Below are 19,944 nucleotides of genomic sequence, written 5' to 3' on the forward strand. Positions count from 1 at the left end.
TCCAAGTCTTACATGTCCTGACTGTATGACTCTGGGAAAGTCACTTGGTTTCTAAGTGGTCTAGACCACTCTCATAAGACTATAAGTTGCAAACAAGTTGGTGATCAGAATTAAGAGGTTGTTTCCACACTGATGCAATCAAAGGGCTGAATCAAAGGTATATTTGATGGAGAGTTCTCCTTGAAGACAAGATGACCTGGGTTTAAGCAGCATATACGGGCTGAGTAATCCTGGTCAACCTCAGGAGTCTAGGAAACTCTCTAAGGACTGTAAGATCTAGAAGCAGTGACAACATATATTGCAGGAGAAAATTTCCACTCTGGACAGTTCCCTATACCAGGGAAATCAGAGTTCCTCTCCCTGTCGTCTCTCCCACTCTGTCTCTGTGTCTGTGTCTTTCTGTCTGTCTCTCTGTCTCTCTCTGTCTCTCTCTGTCTCTCTCTCGCTCTCTCTCTCTCTCTCTCTCTCTCTCTCTCTCTCTCTGTCTCTCTCTTTCTTCCTGTATCTGTCTAGCTAATCTGTGTACCTATCAGACAGAGAGAGAGAGTATAAATAATACAGAATGCAAAGTTCAAATCATTTTGCTCTTCATCATTGCCTTGGTAAAGAATTGGGTAGAAGAGAAAGAGCCCTAATGTATTAGAAAAAACTTAGTTTCTTTGGAGCGCCCTGTGAATGTTATTGTGACTTCCCTCATCACAGTCATCAACTCCTGAGAAAACACCGCATGTGTATGAATAAAAAATCCCCTAAAACTCATGGGAATTGATATGTCCCAAGCAAGAATATTCTTGCTTTTTGTCTCACACAAGAAATTACAGATTTCTTTTTGAGAATTCAGAGGTTGTTGGCTCCTCAGCAACTGGGATCCAATCTTGCCCATTGTGGGAAAAAGCCTGAACCAAGAATCAGAAAACTTGATGGACTAGTCCTGGCTCTGCCATTTACTGTTAGTGGAACTCTCTGAGCCTTGTTTTTCTCATCCATGAAATAGGAAAATCTTTTTCACCCCTTCCACAACAAAATTTCTAGTTCTTTAACAGACTGTAATCACATAATTCAGTTTGTTAAGAAGAACATCAGAGTTGTTGTTGAGGTCCTGAGCCTGGTGTCCTGTGTTTGTGTGTGCATCCTGTAGGAACACCTTGCTGAGTGTGTACTTGGAGAATGTGGAGCTGAAGGAACAGATGGGAGAAGCAATGTCTGAAGGCTGGGAGATGGAGGAAGACAAGAAGAAGGAGGAAGAGTGGTGGGTGCAGAATGCCAGAGGGCCTTTCAAAGAAGGCAGCCAGTGTGCTGAGGTCAGAAAGGTGCAGGGGAAGCTCCAGAATGCCAATACCATGATCAGCCTCCTGAGAGACCAGCTGACCCTGAATAGCAAAGGAGGGGGCAAGAAGCTGAAGGCACAACTTATTATCAGACTGACCAAGGAGATTGACCGACTGAAGATGGAAGTCATTTGGACTCCCAGGGATCCCTCTGCTCTAGCAGAGCAGCTTCAAGACAGGGTGTCCAAAGGGTTGTATTCTGGACCCCAGATCATTGACCTCGTGTCTATCCTGGACTTAAAACGCAAGGATGACAACCAGGTAAGTATAGGCTTCCAGGAAAGAAACTTGAATGTGGAGTCCTTCCAACTGCCCTTAACTTGGTGGGGAAGCCAGGGAAAGGGGGATGTAGGAGGTAGGGGTAGGGTCCCTTAGAGCCTCCAAAGTTTGAAGTGTAGTAGTTAATCATCATTCCATTCTCTTCTGGGAACCACCCTCCCACTCCCCACCAATTGTTCTGGGAAATAATAGTGATGCTTCCCTCTGGCTTGCTCCACGTCTGACTTTCAAATCAAGATAGGGGTGTCCCAGGGGTGTCAATCAGAGAATCTCAGAGTTACAAGGGACCTTAGAGTTCTTTTAGCTCGGTCCTTATTTAATCCATGATATATACTGAGTCTTAATGTTTTTTTTTTTCTTACATGTGGCCTATAGCAGCGAAGGAGAGAAACCTGGCCCTGGAGACATCTTCCTGAGTTCAGTTCCAGGCTCAGACACTTACTAGCTGTGTGGCCCTGATCAAGCAAGCCACTTAACCCTGTTTGCTTCAGTTTCCTCATCTGCCCAATGAGCTAAAGAAGGAAATGTGCAAAGCACACCAATATCTTTGCTAAGAAAATCCCAAATCGGGATAGCCTGAATTAATTTCTTTACATATTGAGGGATTATAACTCCTTGCTGTCTAAAGGACTCTCAAAAGTCTAGTCCAGCACCACAGAGCAAAAGCATCACTTCTTCAGTTTTCAGCTTTCTTTAACAGTCCCACTCCCACAGGTGTATGTTAGAAAATGGAAAAACCATAGTTTTCCCCATATGGACCTTTGTCAGCAGGTGATAACACTGCTCATTAGCATGTTGTCCAGATGTGCTAAGTGTTTTATAATTACTATCTCATTGGATTCTCATACCAAATCTGGGAGGTAGGTGCTATCATTATTATCTCCACTTTACAGATAAAGAAACTGAGGCAAGCGGAAGTGAAGTGGCTTGTCCTGAGTCACACAGAAAATAAATGTCTAAGTCTGGATTTGAACTCAGGTCCCTTTGACTTCAGACACAGTGCTCTATCTACTGCACTACTTAGCTACGTTACTGAATAGCTATCCAGTCTATATTTGAAAACCAGTTTTGGGGAGCACACTAACACCCAAGGAAGCTTACTCCATTTTTGTCCAGATCTAAATATTTAGAAGCTTTGACTTTACCTTAAGACTACATCTGCCATGTGTTATCACTCTTCCACATTACCAAACACCATTCCAATCCTCCAAGATGTTGATTGGGCATCTGCTCAGTCTCTTCTGTTTTGGAGGTCTAATACCCATTCTTCTACTGAGCCTCTTTATTGACTAACTCTCCCTTTCTGGCTCTCTCAGGTGAACAGCCAAGGGCTGCTCAGTAGCAACATGTCACTAGAACAATCTAGTCTGCAGGAGTCAACTCACCATCTCCACTCCCAACTGGAGCAATATGAACAAGGCTACCAAGATCTCCAGGAGAAATTACTAGTGTCTGAAGCTACAGTCCAAACCCAGGCCAGCCAGCTAGAGCAATACCAAGCCTTGTTTCGTAAGTTCTGGGTTAAAAGTCATCAGACTGATGAATTGTGCATTACCTTAGAGGTTACTAAGTTATCTCGGATTTTTCTGAAAAGCTCAAAATACTTTATTGGTGTTTTCAAAAGTCTTTTACACTAATCCTGTCCTTGCCATATTTCTGGCAAGGAGGAAGGGGTATTTTTGACCCCATTTTATAGATGGGAAACCTCAGGCTCAGGGATATGAAGCAACTTGATGTGGGTTGCATCCTTAAGCAGAAATGGAGCTAAATCCAGACTTTGGTTTTTCTGAGAAAATCCCTAGGCCATTCTGTTTCTCTAAGAGGAGGCTAACCAGTTCCTCTTCATCCATATATCACATTCTGTTGTCCTTTGCAAACTACTGTTATGACCTCTGGTTCAGATTGGTTAAGATTTTCAGTTAGTTCCTCAAGTTCTCCTCACCCATCCTCAGAGCTGAAGCTTAAAACAAGTGCCTAAATAATACATGGATGTAAGCAGAAGGAAGCCTTAAGACAGATCTCACTGATGTCACACCTTCCATGGTTCCAACATGTTTTATGTATTTACCAGCCTTTTTAAGCTTGGCGGCTACTTTATGTGGTAGATCGTGTGGTGGGGGAATACCCATTTTTCAGATGAGAAAAACAGACTCAGAGCAGCAAAATGACTTCCCTGCTGTGACACACAGCTGGTAGAGGGCACAGGCAGCCCGCCCCTCTTCCAACTTCAAGCCTGGTACTACTTGCAAGTGTCCTCTGAGAGGCCTCCCCCTCATCAGTGACAGAGCAGGGACCACTTTCTTATGTAAGAATCCACATAAACCGGCTCCAGTCCTCCCTTCCCCTGCTTCTCTCTCTATACCCACTTCTCCTCACTCTCCCCCCTCCCACAGGAGGCCCCCCGGGCCCGGCCTAGCCCCGCCCCTCCCCCCAGCCTGCGGGGCAGGCACGAGAACCAGCTGGAGCTCCCTGAGGCCTGGGATGGAATGGGGGGTTGGGGGAGGTCGAGGTAAGAGGTCTGTGCGAGGAAGGGCCACGATGTGGACGACAACAGCCCAGGAGGAAGAAGAGGAGGAGAAAGAACAGGAAGAGGAAGAAGAGGAGGAGAAGGAACAAGAAGAGGAAGAAGAGGAGGAGAAAGAAAAAGAAGAGGAACAAGGGGCTCTCGCCATGGACGAGGACGAGGGGAGGAGCTGCGGGCCAGGCTTCCTGCTGCCTGTCCAGGGCAGGACGCGGCCTCGGGCTTGCCTGTCCCGCAGGCCCAGGAGGACACCCCGCAGGCTGCTCTGCTGGTCCTGCTGCACCTTCGTGCTAGAGCTCGGCCTCCTTCCCAATGCTGCCCAAGGAGAAGCAGGAAAGGCAGCTGTCTACCTTGGGCTTTTCCATCTGTCGTTTCACGTGTGTATGTGGTCCTCTTGGAAGAGTTTTTACACCTCATGTTTGCCCCTCCAGAGAGTTCTTTTTATCTCAGTCTGATGAGGAGCCTTATGGAAAGAAGAAAGACCTGAAGTACAGCAAGAAATGCTGAAAAGAGTAGCAAAAGAGTTACCTGTCTATACTTTGACTGCAACATGAATAATCAGATACTGTGACACATGTCAGCTGATTAAGCCTGATCGAGGTCACCACTGCTCTGTATGGAACAGATGTGTTCTTGAGATGGGTCATCATTGTCCTTGGGTGAATAAGTCTGTGGGATTTGCTAACTACAAATACTTCCTACTGTTTTTATTTTATTCCCTTTTTATATTGTATTCTGGGCACCCCGACTGTTTTAGAATATTTTATAAATTTCTGGACGACCAACCTAAGAATAACCCATGTACCCTTCCACGTCCTTTTTCTTTTCTTTGTGACTACAATGTTTTACATTGGCATCCTGTCACTTTTCTGTTACCACCTCTAGCTAGTTGGAAAAAATAGAACAACAATACAGGCATTCCATGCACCTGTATAAAGGACTTTGACAAAAATTGATTCTCTCTTGGATGGAGTAAAAATTGGAGACAGGTGTTTGGAGATGAAAAAAAAATTTAGTTATTTCCTATCTTTACAAGTTTAGGTGATGGTTTTAATTTCCCAACTTGCGTCATGATGGAAACAGACCAGGTTGCTGGCACAAACCACCATGAACACACCAGGGGTTCTGGTTCAACTTAAAACTTTCTTGTGGGGCCTCGTAGTGAATCAAAACCTTTCTTGTTGGCCACTGCATCAAAACAAGATAATCGGATCAGAGATCAGGAACCATGTTACAGTCTGATAGAAAGTTCATGATCTGCTAACCTTTGAATGAGAGTGAGGTTTATGCAACACATTCTGCTTGAATTCTTTCTTGTTTTATTGAAGAAGGGATCAGTGGCAGGAAACGAGGCAAATATTCCATGAGATGTATGAAAGTGAAGTCTCTGTACAGATAAGTTGTTGCTCATAAACATTACTGCTGAGCAGGAAGTAAGAGAGATGCCTCAAGAACCTTAAAGGTGTGTTATGCAAGATTGACTTATCCTGCTCCAAAAGGGACTTGGCTTTTTTTTAAATAGTGACTTCATAAAAAGCAATAATATGTTTTATCACACTGGATGTTTAACTTGGTGTATACGTTTTTTAAAGCATGAATAACATTACAGTTATCTCAGCATATATAAAAATTCATACTCCAGAAAAACAAGCAAATAGAATAATAGGAAGTAGATACAGGTACAGGCAGCTCGCTACATGGCTGAAATTCATTAATAAGAATAACATTCAGCATTGTACTGTATAAGGAATCAAACTGCAGAAAATTCTTGCTTTATATACTGAACATTTGCAAATTTTTAGATGATTTTATACTGTCATCATTTTTAATAAAGGCCTTCTTTTAGTGGTGGTTGTGAAGTACCACTCAGAAAGAATTCAAATACCTGACTCCAATCTTTAAATAAGCCAACCTTCATAGGTCCTAGTCCTTTGCCATGCAGAGAAGCATGTGACTGGAACTTAATACAAACCTGGCACTGTGGAGCTAAAAGGCTATGTTAGCCTCATTCTGCTTCCTGGAGATATTCAGGGGCTTTTGTAGAAGCAGGGAGACTCTGAAGTACATTTGCAGCATGAAGATTGTTACCTCCTGTTAGTGATATGGACAACACTTAGTAGATAGAGGAGCAAGGCATAAGTCACCTTGGGCAGGGCAGGGCAGTGACATTTTCCCTACATTTTTCTAGAGTGTAATTGAAAGTGTTTTAGCTGCATTTAAATTCCATTTAAAGGAGAACTTTATTAGGGGAAAGTATTCTGTTCCATTAATGAAGTGGAAACTGACTAAGCTACACTGTGTGGTCCATTACCACTTTAATCCAATATTCCCCCCTTCCTAAGACAGGAAATCTAGCTTTGAATGTTGGTTGGATAAAAACTTTTTAGAGGGAGGAGGGTTTTTTTTTAAACTCTAAGGAACGCACAGGTTGTGGATGCATCTTCATTGATATAAAACTTGTATTTGTTCATTGCAAATCAGTTCAGAATAGTTTCTGCTATTTTTCAAACTTTAGAATCTGATATAGTTCCCTCATCCCTGAGTCAAAACTACTCATTGTTTCTGGTAGTGAGTTTTTCAAAGATTAAGGGTATTAATTTATCTAAACAGAGGTGTCAGAAAGTTACCTCACACACCACCTCCCTCTCCAAAAAAACAAAACAAAAAAAGAGCCTATACATGCTGCCTGGTAAATACTTCCAAAAAGACCTAACCCCTTCAAGCATTATTATTTAATTCCATATTTTAGCACTAATTAGCACTGAATATTCTGGTCTCACTTTTCAGGTGATTTACCTAGTTTTTGAGTTATTCAACTAATATCAGCTTTCAAAATTATCTGCTTCCTTGAGAACAAGAGGAATAAATAAGCTTGAAAAATCCAGTTTGTTAACTGCAGAGTTTTAATTTCTGTCCTGTTTTATTCTTCAGTCTTATTAGCTTTGCTCAGATTTGGATGAGTCTTAAATAAGAGGTTAAAGGAATTGCATTACCAATCAAATGTACCAACTAATTTAATCTGACAGCATTCAGTTTAGGTCTTTATAGATAAATGTTGAAATGATTTGATTGTAATCAGAAATATTCTATTGGTACTTCTGTCCATTGTTCAGCCTTTCTTATTTAGGAAAACACATCTTTGTTCTGCATGATTTTCATCATCACGTTTGTGCAGGTACTTCTATGGTGCTTGGGATCTCTTTCAGATTCTTTGACTTCAGTTACTTTAATTCTTTGCAAAACTAGCACATTAAGTTCCAACTCCATCCCCTATTGTAAGCCTGTGTAGTTTGCATTTGACTTAGCAGCATGTGTGATCTGATCTTAGTGTATATCAATTCCATTAGCACCATTCTGGGGTAATATTTGACTAAATAAATGCCTGTTTCCTAATGACCTAGTACGGAAGAAATCAGGGCCAGTGAGTAGACTGGTTTGGGGAAGGCTGCTCCATCTCTCTTTATTCTGGCATTAACTAATACTGGTGATCAATTTCAAGAAGACAGATTTTGTAAAATGAATATCTGCTTACAAATCAAAAGTACAACTGTTTTTGCTTTGAACACTTGAACAAATTAGGATAATTGAAGAAAGAAAGATTGAATTCTAAGTGATGTAGTTATTCTTTTAGCTAACAAATGAGAAGATCCTTGTTTCTCCAGAATATCTTAAATTTCGCTAGACATTCAGCACCTACAGCATCCTATCAATATCACTACATGAAACCAAAGAGCAGCTGAACATGTTTGCAGAAGATCAGGTCCAGCTTTCTGTAGGGGTCTGCTTTTAATATATTTTTACATATGTAGTAAAATAGTAAGAGAAATGATCCTTGCCATTTTAAATCCAGTTTGTAATGGTTACTTGGATTTGGTTTCCATAAGGTAGCTGATTTTGACTGTTTACACTATCACCTATTAGATCATCAAACATTTGGGATTTCTACACATTAATCTCTAAAGGCAACATGTGAAGGCCTTAGTGTTGGGATTTCTGAATTGCTAGGACCTAAGAAATGACAATGTCCTAGGGATTTCTCCTGTTTACATTTTTGCCTAGGTCACAGAATCCCATTCTGCACATCAAAATACATGCAGAGCATATATTATTTCACTCTAAGGTGGTATGAAATTCATGACATTTTTGCATTTTAGCCAGAATAAGAACCATATCAAATACTTCGTTGTGATTTTTAAAAATATGTAAAAATAAAACGTGTTCCATAATATCTAGATTATGTAGTTTTCAAACTGAATTCTAAATAAGTTTTTAAAAGTTCATATTTTTCTCATGAATTCATTTTACATGACTATATTGTTTGGCATACAGAGGCAAAGAACTGTATTTAAGTCTGTATGGATCATAAAGAGCCATGAAATATGTCAAGTTTATTATATTTGTATATGCTTACAGATGAGACTGTTCCTATATAAAGGAAAACATGGCCACTTCTAATATTTTGAAATGATTTTTTGAAGAATGTTTTATATTATATATTTTATGTTTCATAAGAGATTTTAAAATAAAAAAGAATCCAAATAAACCATATTTCATGTTCCAGAAGTGAAATGTCCATGCAGTATGGGAAGATGCTGATGACGCTACAAGTCTCACAGGGAGTAGAGGCTGTGACAGATATAATCATTCTCTCTTCTTGGTCAGGTGAACGAGGGATGAGAAAGGAGAGCAAGGAGGTCCAGGTGCATCTCCAGGACTTGGGATATGAGACATGTGGCCGAAGTGAGAACGAGGCTGAGAGAAAAGCAATCACCAGCCCTGGTAAAAAAAAAAAAATAGAGAGAAGATGGAGAAAGAGATTGAAAGTGAGATTGAAAGACTGAAAGAGAGAGAGGGACAGAGAGAGACAGAGAAAGACAGAGAGAGAGAGAGAGAGAGAGAGAGAGAGAGAGAGAGAGAGAGAAAGACAGACAGAGAGAGAGAGAGAGAGAGAGAGAGAGAGAGAGAGAGAGAGAGATGTGTATGGTTGTGGGTATTTCCTTCCCTTCTTCCATGAAAACCAGCTTTACTGCTTGAATCCTTGGCAAAGCAGCCTTCTCCCTTCACCATTCAACTCAATAATGTGAAATGATTGTGGACAGAGGGTATTTATGGAGGTCATTGTAAGGAGAGGAAGACGGTGTGCTTCTCCTACTCTTTGTAGTTGTGGAGGTTTATGAATGTGAAATACTGCACACATACATACATATATACAGACAGAATTTTTATTTCATATGTTGCTTAGTTTTGCCAAAAGGTTTTTTCCGCTCTCAGTTATTTTTGTCAAAAGTAATGATAAAGAATGAGGTAAGGAGGAAAATATACATTGGGAAATGTGTAAACGTATAAAAAGAGAAGATCACCATACCATTTATCTCACTAAAAGAGTGTGTACCAGTTTCATATAGTCCTATCATCATGTTTTTTAACGCTGCCAACAAAGACATAAAATACTGAATCCCTTTATTTTTTGAGAATGAGAATAAAATAGCTGATAAAATAGTAAAACAAACATGATTGTCAGTCACTGAAATGGAAAAACCTTTTAGTCTTTGAAATATTGTAGAACTAAGCATAGGGTTTTGAACTTTCAAGAGTGCTAATCTGGTCTCAGACACTTCTGATCTGTGTGACACTGGGAAAGTCAGTTAACCCTCTGTCTTAGTTCCCCATCTCTCAAATGAGCTGCAAAAGGAAATGGAAAGGACTCGAATATCTTTGTCAAGAATGCTCCCAAAAAGGTCACAAAAAATTCAGTCCCAACAGAAACAACTGAACCATTTTCCCATGAGATATGAGGATGGTCGAAAATATAAATCCAATGTAGGTTATGGTCGGGGAGGATGTAAGAGAGTGAGAGAGATGACATATATGAAGCATATATACTTCTTTCTGTGTCCTCAAGTGCAAATGCTTGAATGATCTTGACCTGCCCCAGTTCCTTCTTGGCTCTGGGCTTTCCTTGGGATTTTGAGTAGCCTGAGATCCTTGGAGATGGAATCTTGAAGAGCAGCTTTCACTAGGTGTCTTTGGACTGTCATTTATTCAAATGTCTGCATTCCCAAGCAAGTGGTAAAGATAGGAGAAGTTGGGTAGGTAGGTCTATATTGGAGAAATTGACATTAGCAGGCATCAAAAAGCAGTGAGTCTTCTTAGGGTCTAGTGGGTGGAAGCAGATAGGTAGGGTGTGGTCCCATTTGATTGATGGGGAAAATGAAGTTAGAGATGGAGACAATGACTGAGTTGAGAAGAAAACCCATACTTTTGTGGCTCCTGGTCAGCATCTGTGTTGACTTGCTTGCTGTAATGGTGAGTGTGTAATCATTGGAGTCCATTCAGACAAGTCGTGTTCCAAGGACAGGTCTGCTCTTTTCATGGCTTAGTAGCCCCACACCTGATATCTTGCAAGACTACCACCGACCAAACAAATCTCAAAGTTTTAGTAGAAAGGTGTGGCTTTTCATTTCTTCTTCCCTCAAGGATGTTAGTGCTGGGTGGGGCTGAGTGTTGGTGGTGGTTGGGGAAGACAGGAGACAAGAGATTGGCAACAAAAGGAATTTAGGGATCTTAACTGCTGTGTAGAGAAACACCATGTGGGGAGTTACTTTTCTAGTTTCCTTTCTTCCAGGCACAGCTGTGGATGAGAACACCAAAGATGCTAGCACTGAGTCCACTGATAGTGTTGAAGAAGCAGTGTCACACAGCAATAACCAGGAGCAAGTAAGTCAGAACCAGGTCCTAGGGAACCCTGGGGGGAGCTACACTACACTTTGGGGGTCTGATAGTCCCCTGTGGCTGCTGGCAAAACAGCATTGGACCTATGGATTGGAACATTTCGCCAGTATTTTCCCTCTCCTTTTATCCTGTTTAAAAAATTTATTCTCCCCCACTTACCTCTCCCTTCTCCACCCCTCCTCTCTGCACCAGTTGCTTCAAGAATTCTCTTGCTTCTCACAGGGCTTCTCCCTCTTCTTATCTCTCTTCCCTCCCTTTGGCCTCCTCTCCCAGAAGGGCATCTTCAAGGGGACTCAAGCAGAACGCTGACTGCTTCCTCAAGAGGTGCTCTCTAGGTAGCTCTGGGAGGCTACCTATTCAGTGGAATCTGACAGAATGATTACTGACCAACCAGCATCACGTGGCCAGTAGATACTAAGGCAGTAGCATGCCTGGAGGGCTAGAACTTGCTTCCTATCTTGTGGCAAATGCAGACTCATCTCTGTCCACAGGAGTGCCCTATTTGCAAACATGTGCCTTAGGTCTATATTTCATGGGATTGAGAATAAATGCCACATGCCAACCAAGGATCTAGGCCAAAGACAGTCTGACCACCAGAGGAAGGGCACTTTCTTTCTTCCCCAATTCCACACACATTGGTTTTATCCAAGGTAATTGATGCAGGGTTTTAGAGTCAGAGCATATGTATTGAAGTCTGTTGCATCCCCCAGACAGTGACTGAATTCCTCATACCCTGGAAATTCAGGAGAAAAGGTAGCTGTAATGGGGAGAAGATGATGGCTTCCTGGAGTAGCTTCATTTCATGGATGTAATCTACCCTCTTTCTAAGTCTGACCCCTTAAGAGGCTAATTTCATGTACATTGCATTTGGAGGTGGCCTCCTAGTAGATGAGTAGAAGACTCCCAGTGAGTCTTCTTCACCTTACCCCATGATCCTCTTTCTGTTGCTTGCTTATATCAATCTTGATTCTTGTTGAACTCATAGGTGAAATTCCCTCCTCCTGGAACATGAAATGCCTCTGTTGAACCCTCCATATACTAACCCAGGTTTCTGTCTTCCACTATGCCTACTGAGACTGGTCCTCCTACTTATTTCTAGTTGTCTCTTTCAGTCCTGGGCTAGGGGGCCCTACCAAATAAGTGAGAATGACTGTGAAGTGCGTCATGGCAAGGACTGTGGCTATTATCAGTCTTAGAATTTATAGGAAATGAGGTTGGAAGGGAAGAGACACTGATGATCTAAATCAACCCCTGGTAGGGGAGCTGGCCCAAGGTTTAGCAGACCTTAGAATCCTTCATTGGAGCTTCATCCTTGGGGAGCGAATACGTAGATCATTTCCTCTAGTCTTTCTCCCTCTAATATAGATAGTGCTCTGACCCACTTTGAGAAAGTTACTCTAAGCTCACAGGAAACTGCTCTTCCCTTCTTCTTTAGATTGTGTATCTTCCTCCTCTTCACCACTTCCCCACCCACCCAAGAATCTACCACACTCCTGGGTAGATTAGGAAGTATTTATTAAATGATTGCTTAGGTCAGAGTCAGATGAATTAGATTGAAAAGTGATCTAAGGAAGGACCAGGTGGGCTGCTTAATGAAGATCCTCATAAACTGCTGTTATCCCATCATGTTGCTGACTTCACATGAAACTCAGAGTGTATAGCAAGAACCCAGCGATTATGAACCTTTGTAAACTCTCTTTGAGACCCTGTGGTCTGCAAAGTGTGATTTTGCCTGCTGGCAATGCAATGAAAGCTTGTTTTGACTTAAGCTGAAGGTGTCATAATGCTCCAACATGTGTTCATTTGCCTCTAGGGAAATAAGCATTGGACCCTGGGCATACAACATGCTTTTTTTTTTTTGATTGATTGCAGCCCTGGATGATGGACTGGATACATGCTTCCATAACCTCTTAAGTTCTCTCTAACATTCCATTAAGACACTTGACTTTTTGGTGCCCTATCAAGCTACCCACTTCTCACAGCTTCCGGGATGCTGCATCTGTGGAGGTTCATTTGTTCCTATTTTGTCAGAGTGCTTCCTCTTCACCCATGGGTTCAAGACCTATTAGGTAGTTGAATAGTTTTACACTGGTGTCTGAGTACTACCTCCATAGATCACCTCATCAAATAGAACTTGGGAGTACAACAAAGACAATTTCCTTGGCCTGAAGAAGTGATCTATTGATATGATACTGTATTCAAGATTCAAAGAGAAGGGAAAGTCAAAAGTTCCTAAGAAAAAGAGAAAATAATTGATGAACGCAAACTTATTAATACAAATAGATCTTTCATTAGGAAACATCCAAATTGAAAGCCCTGAGTAACAAAGTCCTGAAAGTTCATATGAAAATAAAATATACTCTGCTAGGCAATGGAAGAAGAAACTAGAACTCCATGGATATCAAAAGGCATTGGGAAAGTTACAAAACCTGAGTTAAAGGAGAAAAAATAATTGAGTATAAAGACATTGCCTGATCCTAGGACAATGATTAAAAATAGGAAGGAGGTATAATTAGCAAGACACAAAAAGAGAGCTTCCTAAATACATACATGCATTTTAAAAAGAGGAGAATAAGATAGTCCTCCCTCCTATCTTGCCCAGATGATAGTCACAATTGTTAGCATATTCACATTGATTATGTCAAAAACATATCCCATATGGGAATCCTGACTAATAAAAGGGCAGATAAAGATCATCTTGTCCACTATTTAGCTGAAGTATGAATTCTCTCTAATATATCCTACCAAAGTGGTCACTTAGCCTTCCCGGGAGGATCCCCTAGTCATTGGAAAATCAATACCTCCTAAAGCTACTCCTGTCATTTTGCCCTAATTCTGATGGATTTGTTCCTTACTTTGAGGCCAAATGTATCTTCCTGTGCCTTCTGCCCATTGATTCTAGCTCTCCCATATGGGGTGACGAGAAGGTGTAATCTTTCTCTCAAACTCCACCTGTTCAAATAGTTGAAGACAGCATGTTTTCTTCCACCTGTACCCCATTATTCACTGCTTTCAAGTTTTCTCTTTTCCAGACTAAATAGACCTAGCTCTCTTATCCATTCTTCAGTGTGTGCCTCCACAGACAGATACTCTCACTACCCTAGTCGTCCTCCTCTGGAATTACTCTGTCTTCTCAATTTCTTTCTCAAATATAAACCCTAGAACTGAGCCCAGCATTGTAACTGTCTATATGGGAAAAGAACAAGCACACAAAAGACTATTGCCTCCCCCAGTCTGGATGATGGAAATATCAGAATGCTTGGAGGACAGGCTGGAAGTGTTATAGTTCCATGTTAGGACATGTTGAATGTCAGATGCCTTTGGAATATTCTAGCAGCCATATGTCCAGGAGGCAGTTAGACATGAGATAGTGGAACTCAGGAGACAGGTGAAGACAGGATCAAGAGAAGTTGGAATCATTTAGACGAGGACGAAAATTGAGCTTTGTAGAGCTGATTAGGAAAGTGTAGAGAAAGGAAGAGAAAGTCCAGTTCAGAGCACTGGGGCCTAAGTCCAAACTTAGTGCACATAGAATGGATGATGATTGCACAAAAGAACTAAGAGGAGTCATCATCAGGCAGGAGTAACAAGAGAGCAGGGTGCTGGTTGAACTGGAAAAGTAGGGAGGAGGACACACTATTCTTCAGTGTCAGATCCTGTCCAGCATTTTTCAAGGATAAATCCTTTTTTCAAACCAGAAGAACAACCTCACAGATACCCAGTATCTTGGAAGAGATCCTTTTCATTCACATGGTAAAGTCAGGAGACAAAGAGCATGGGATTTCAAAGAGAGTGAAGTAGAGACAATGAGTAGTGAGTATTTTTTGAAGGAAGAAGGCTGTGAACAGGAGAAGAGATATAGAATGAGATCTTGAGTGTTTGGCAGATCCCGCCTATTTTACTTGATCAACCCCAAAACACTCTGTAACTTATGCTTTCACATAATTGATTCCAAAAGCACATACAGTGTAGGGTGCAGGTTAAAGGAAGACAGAGGATTTAGTCTATTGCTCCGATTTCATGCCCAGCACTTCCATGACATCACAGGCCACATCTCCAGGAGGAGTAGAAATGTTGTCAATCTGCCAAGGGTAACCAAGAGCCAGCCTGGGCCCATAAGGATTGTTAAATTTTCTGGATGAGCATCTACACCTTGGAAATTAGCAAACGTTATAGCCCAGGCCTTGATATGTTGTTTGATTGTCTCAGTCATTAAGAGTAATTCAAGGTCCTTGGAAGAAAAGACCAGGGGATTAGGGTTTTTCAGACTGGAAAGCCTGAAGGCAGATGTTCACAGATCTACAACTACAAGGGACCTTGCAGTTGAACACATCATTTTTTTATAGAGTTGACTGATGCTAGGTGTTGCCATAGTGCATAGAGTGCTGGGCCTCTAGTCAAGCACACTCCTTTTCTTGAGTTCATATCTGGCTTCAGACACTTGATAGATGTGTGACCTTGGGCAAGTGCTTAGTCTGGCTTTACCTCAGTTCCTCATCTGTAAAATGAGCTTACAATCGGTGTGACCTTACAAAAGTCACTTAATTTGGTTTGTATCAGTTTCCTCATCAGAGAAATGAGCTCAGGAAGGAAAAGGAAAAACAATTCAGTATCATTACCAAGAAAAACCTTCAATGGGATCATTATGAGGTGGATGAGACTCAAAATGATTGAACAACAAAAACATAGAATTGAAATCAATCAACCAATAAGGCTCTAGTCCATGTACCTCATATTGTAATAGGCACAGAAAACAATAAGAGGAGAGTTTCCTCATATAACTTACTTTATCTCAAAGTAACCTGTGTGTGTACATACAAACATGTATATAAATATATGTATCTATACACACACATACATATGTATGTGTATGTATATGTGTGTGATATAGGAGTCCACATATATAGATGTCCATATATTGATATCCGTAATATGTATAGATTTCCACATATACACACTTATATGTACACATACACACTATATATACATATATATATATATATATGGAGAGAGAGAGAGAGAGAGGGAGAGGGAGAGAGAGAGAGAGTTGCACACATACAAAATAAATAGAAGATGTTTGGAGTGGGGGAGGACCTAGCAGCTGGGGACATAAGGGAGGACCTCCTGTAGTAAACAGCCCTTGAGCTGATCTTTGAATGAATTGAAATCAAATGGAAGACTCTAAGATGTGGAGATGAGGAGAAAGTGAATTCTAGGCCTGGGACACAGCCATGTGTCTTTCCCAGATACTTTAAGAAGAGGACACTAACTGTGTGCCCTAGGCAGTTTAGGGTTCAACTCCAGTCACCTGCCTGAAGTGACAGGGGTTGCTATGATTCTGTTCAATTAAACATTCTGATTCTGTGACTTGTGTGACTTTAGTTCATTCCTCTGCTTTTATTCTGTCTCCAAGAGCTTGTTGTCATTTCTGCTTGAACAGTCCATGGTTTCCCTTGTGTACCAGTGATATACTAGCAGTACTGTTGCTCTTCACTGTCTTGTCTGGAAGCCACTCTAGGTGGACTTCCAAGCAGTAGGAACAAGAGAATCGTAGTGTCCTCACACCTCAGAGGTATAAAGGAGAGAGACGCAGTTTCTGGTATGCCCATCCCCTGTCCTGAAAGGTCTATTCACTGCCCTTGTGTGATGGCATTTCTATGGGCCAGCAAAGCACTTTGGAAAGAGAGAAAGGTCATGGGGTCTGACTACTTCTTTCTGCTTGGTGGTCTTCATTGTTAACCCCTTGGTTTGTGAATACTCTCTTGTTGGGTGACCTAACCAATTGAAAACTTGGTTTTTTTTCAGTACATCAAAGAGGCTTTAGAGAGCAGCATGGCAACCCAGGATACCCAACATTCCAATCTAACTCCTCCTCCCCCAACACGAGGAGACAAAATCCATGACCCTGAGGAGGAACTCTTTTGCCCTGAGGCAGAGATCCATCAGCTCCTGGAACAGAAGAGAAAAGTTGAAGGGGAACTGAAGGATCTGAAAGCCCAACTTGAGGAAGCAGGATTCTCCTCTGTTTCCCATATCAGGTCAGAAATAGGCACCTGGCAAAGAGGAATTCTTCCAGGTGAGAGCTATGATACCCAAGAAGCTTGCTCTGACCCAGCTGGGAGAGGCACTGGGCTACATGCAGGGGGGGGGCATTGGTCTTGGCTCTTGGGAAACCTAGATTCAAGGAGGGAGGGAACAAATATTTGATAAGCACCTACTCTGTGCCAGTCACTATGCAAAGTGCTTAACAAATTTTAAATTTTGTCTCATTTGATCCTCACAACAATGCTGGGCCATTTAATAGTAGAGAAAACAGTGGCAGACAAAGGTTAATATTATTTTCTACAGTTGGGATCAAAGCCTAGTTATGGAATAAAGATAGGGATGTGATAGTCAGTAGACTACTAGACTTGGAGTCCTAGACTCAGAAACTTAGAGGTGGAAGGGATCTTAGAGGTCCTCCAGTCCAGCCCTCTCATTTTACAGATGAGAAAACTGAAGCAGGGAAAAGCTGAGTGACTTGCCCAGGGTCATATACGTACTAAGTGCCTGAGAAGGGCTTTGAATCCTGGTCTTACTGTTTTCAATCTAATGCCCTATCCATTAAGTCATAAAACGACTTGTATATTATGATACTGATACATATACCATGGTGTGTAATGGAGAGAGAGCTGGCTACACCTGGCTTTGAGCCCCAACTCTTCCATTTCCTGATTGTATGACTCTGGGAAAGTCGCTTGGCTTCTAAGAGTTCCTGACCATTCTCTTAAGAATGTAATTTGCATACAAGTTGGTGATCCAAATGAAGAGAGATGACCTGGATTTAAGCAGCAATTCTAACATATAATGGCTGTGTGACCCAAGTCAAACTCAGGACCTTAGGAAACTCTCTAAGAGTATAAGGTCTAGAAGAGGTGACAACGCATATTGCTGGAGCAAATTTTCTCACTGTGGAGTTCCCTATTCCAATGAAATCAGAGATCGACTCCCTGTGTTCTCCTCTTCTCTGTGTGTCTGTCTGTCACTGTCTCTGTCTTTCCTCCTGTATCAGTCTAGTAAATCTGTCTACCTGTCAGACAAACGGGGAGAGACAGAAAGACAGAGACAGAGACAGAGAGACGGAGAAAGAGACAGAGACAGAGACACAGAGACACAGAGAGAAGACTCCAAATAGTAGAGAATGTAAAGTCCAAATCCTTTTGCTCTTCATCACTGCCTTGGTAAAGTGTTGGTTAGAAGAGAACAACAATAACTTAGTAAAAATGTGGTTTCTTTGGAATGCCCTGTGAATATGATTGTGACTTATCCTCCCTCATCTCAATCATCATCTTCTGAGAGTTTCCACATGTGTCTGAATAAAAAATCTCCTAAAACGCATGGGAACTAATTTATCCCACGCAAAAATATTCTTGGTTTTTGTCCCACAAAAGAAATTAGAGATTTATTTGCAAGAGTTCAGATGTTCCTCACCCCTCAGAACTGAGATCCATTCTTTCCCATAGTGGGAAAAAGCCTGAATCAAGAGTCAGAAGTCTTGATAGTCTAGTCCTGGCTCTGCCATTCACTGTTAGTGGACCTCTCTCTGCCTTGTTTTTCTCTTCCATGCAATAGGAAAGTCATTTTCCACCCTTTCCAAAATAAAACTTCTAATTCATTGAAAGCCTATAGTCACATAATGAAGTTCATCAAGGAGGCCATCAGGAATGTTGTTGTGGTACTGAGCCTGGTGCCCTGTGTCTGTTTGTGCATCCTGTAGGAACACCTTGCTGAGTCTGTACATGGAGAATGCAGAGCTGAAGGAGCAGATGGGAGAAGCAATGTCTGAAGGCTGGGAAATGGAAGAAGACAAGGAGAAGGAGGAAGAATGGTGGGTGGAGGATGCCAGAGGGGCTTTGAAAGAAGACGGCCAATGTGTTGAGGTCAGAAAGGTGCAGAGGAAGCTCCAGAATGCCAATAGCATGATCAGCCTCCTCAGGGAGCAGCTGGCCCTGAACAGCCAAGAAGGGGGCAAGGAGCTGAATGCACAGCTTATTATTGGCCTGGCCAAAGAGATTGACCGTCTGAAGACTGAAGTCGTTTGGAGTCCTAGGGATCCCTCGGCTCTAGGACAGCAGCTTCAAGACAGGGGGTCCAAAGGGCTGTATTCTGGACACCAGATCACTGATGTTGTGTCTGTCGTTGATGTCAAATGCAAGGATGACCAGCATGTGAGTCTAGGTTTCCAGGAGAGAAACCTGAATGTGGAGACATTCTATCTGTCTTTAACTTGGTGGGGAAGCCAGGGGAAGTGGGATGTAGGAGGTAGGAGGTAGGGCTCCCTAGAGCCTCCAAAGCTTAAAGTTTAGTACTTCATCATCATTCCATTCTCTTCTGGGAACCACCCTCCCACTCCCCACTATTTGTCCAGGGAAACAGTGGGGATGCTTCCCTCTGGTTTGCCCCAAGTCTGACTTTCAGATCAAAATAGGGGTGTCTCCATGTTGTTAATCAGAGAATCTCAGAGTTAGAAGGGACCTTAGAGTTCATTTAGCTCAAGCCCTTATCTAATCCATGATACATACTTAGTCTTAATGTTTTTTTCTCACGTGACCTAAAACAACAAAGGATAGAATAGGGGCCCTGGAGTTGTCTTGTTGAGTTCCAATCCAGCCCCAGACACTTACTAGCAGTGTGACCTTGATCAAGCAAGCCACTTCAACCTGTTTGCCTCACTTTCCTCATCTTTCCAATGAGCTAGAAAAGGAATTGTGCAAACCACATCAATATCTTTGCTAAGAAAATCCCAAAGGGGATAACAGAGTCAGACATGACTGAAAGATGACCCAAGAACAAAAACCTATTTAGTCTGGAGAAGAGGAAGAGCCAAAGAAGACATGAGAGCTCTCCTTCACTTTTGAAGGCATTGTTGTATGGAAGTGAGATGAGGTTTGTTCTCTTTGAACTCAGAGGGAAAATCCAGGAGCCGGTTAGAAGTAGGGAAGTGGCAAATTTAGGCTCAGTAATAAAGAAAATCTTTCTAATTAGAGCTGTCCAAAGGTTGAACAAGGTGGATGGGTTCCCAGACCTTTGTGGTGGGCCTAGGGC

At 41.9% G+C, this 19,944-nt stretch overlaps 1 protein-coding gene and 1 pseudogene across 4 annotated transcripts in view; both read left to right on the forward strand.

Moving 5' to 3' along the window:
* LOC140527558 (myomegalin-like) overlaps window positions 1-19,944 on the forward strand; it is a 65,561-nt gene that overhangs the window by 1,406 nt on the left and 44,211 nt on the right. For 3 of the 4 annotated variants that reach the window (XM_072644579.1, XM_072644580.1, XM_072644581.1), the window contains exons 3-8: window positions 1,139-1,589; window positions 2,924-3,116; window positions 8,791-8,907; window positions 10,754-10,845; window positions 16,666-16,898; window positions 18,617-19,067. In XM_072644579.1, coding sequence (XP_072500680.1) covers window positions 1,139-1,589; window positions 2,924-3,116; window positions 8,791-8,907; window positions 10,754-10,845; window positions 16,666-16,898; window positions 18,617-19,067 — 1,537 coding nt within the window. The remainder of the gene's footprint in view (window positions 1-1,138; window positions 1,590-2,923; window positions 3,117-8,790; window positions 8,908-10,753; window positions 10,846-16,665; window positions 16,899-18,616; window positions 19,068-19,944) is intronic. The other variant, XM_072644582.1, reaches the window with a different exon arrangement.
* LOC140527563 (palmitoyltransferase ZDHHC20-B-like) lies at window positions 3,403-8,676 on the forward strand (annotated as a pseudogene).

The sequence above is a fragment of the Notamacropus eugenii genome, chromosome 2 (genome assembly GCF_028372415.1).
Source record: "Notamacropus eugenii isolate mMacEug1 chromosome 2, mMacEug1.pri_v2, whole genome shotgun sequence".
Lineage (NCBI taxonomy): Eukaryota > Metazoa > Chordata > Mammalia > Diprotodontia > Macropodidae > Notamacropus > Notamacropus eugenii.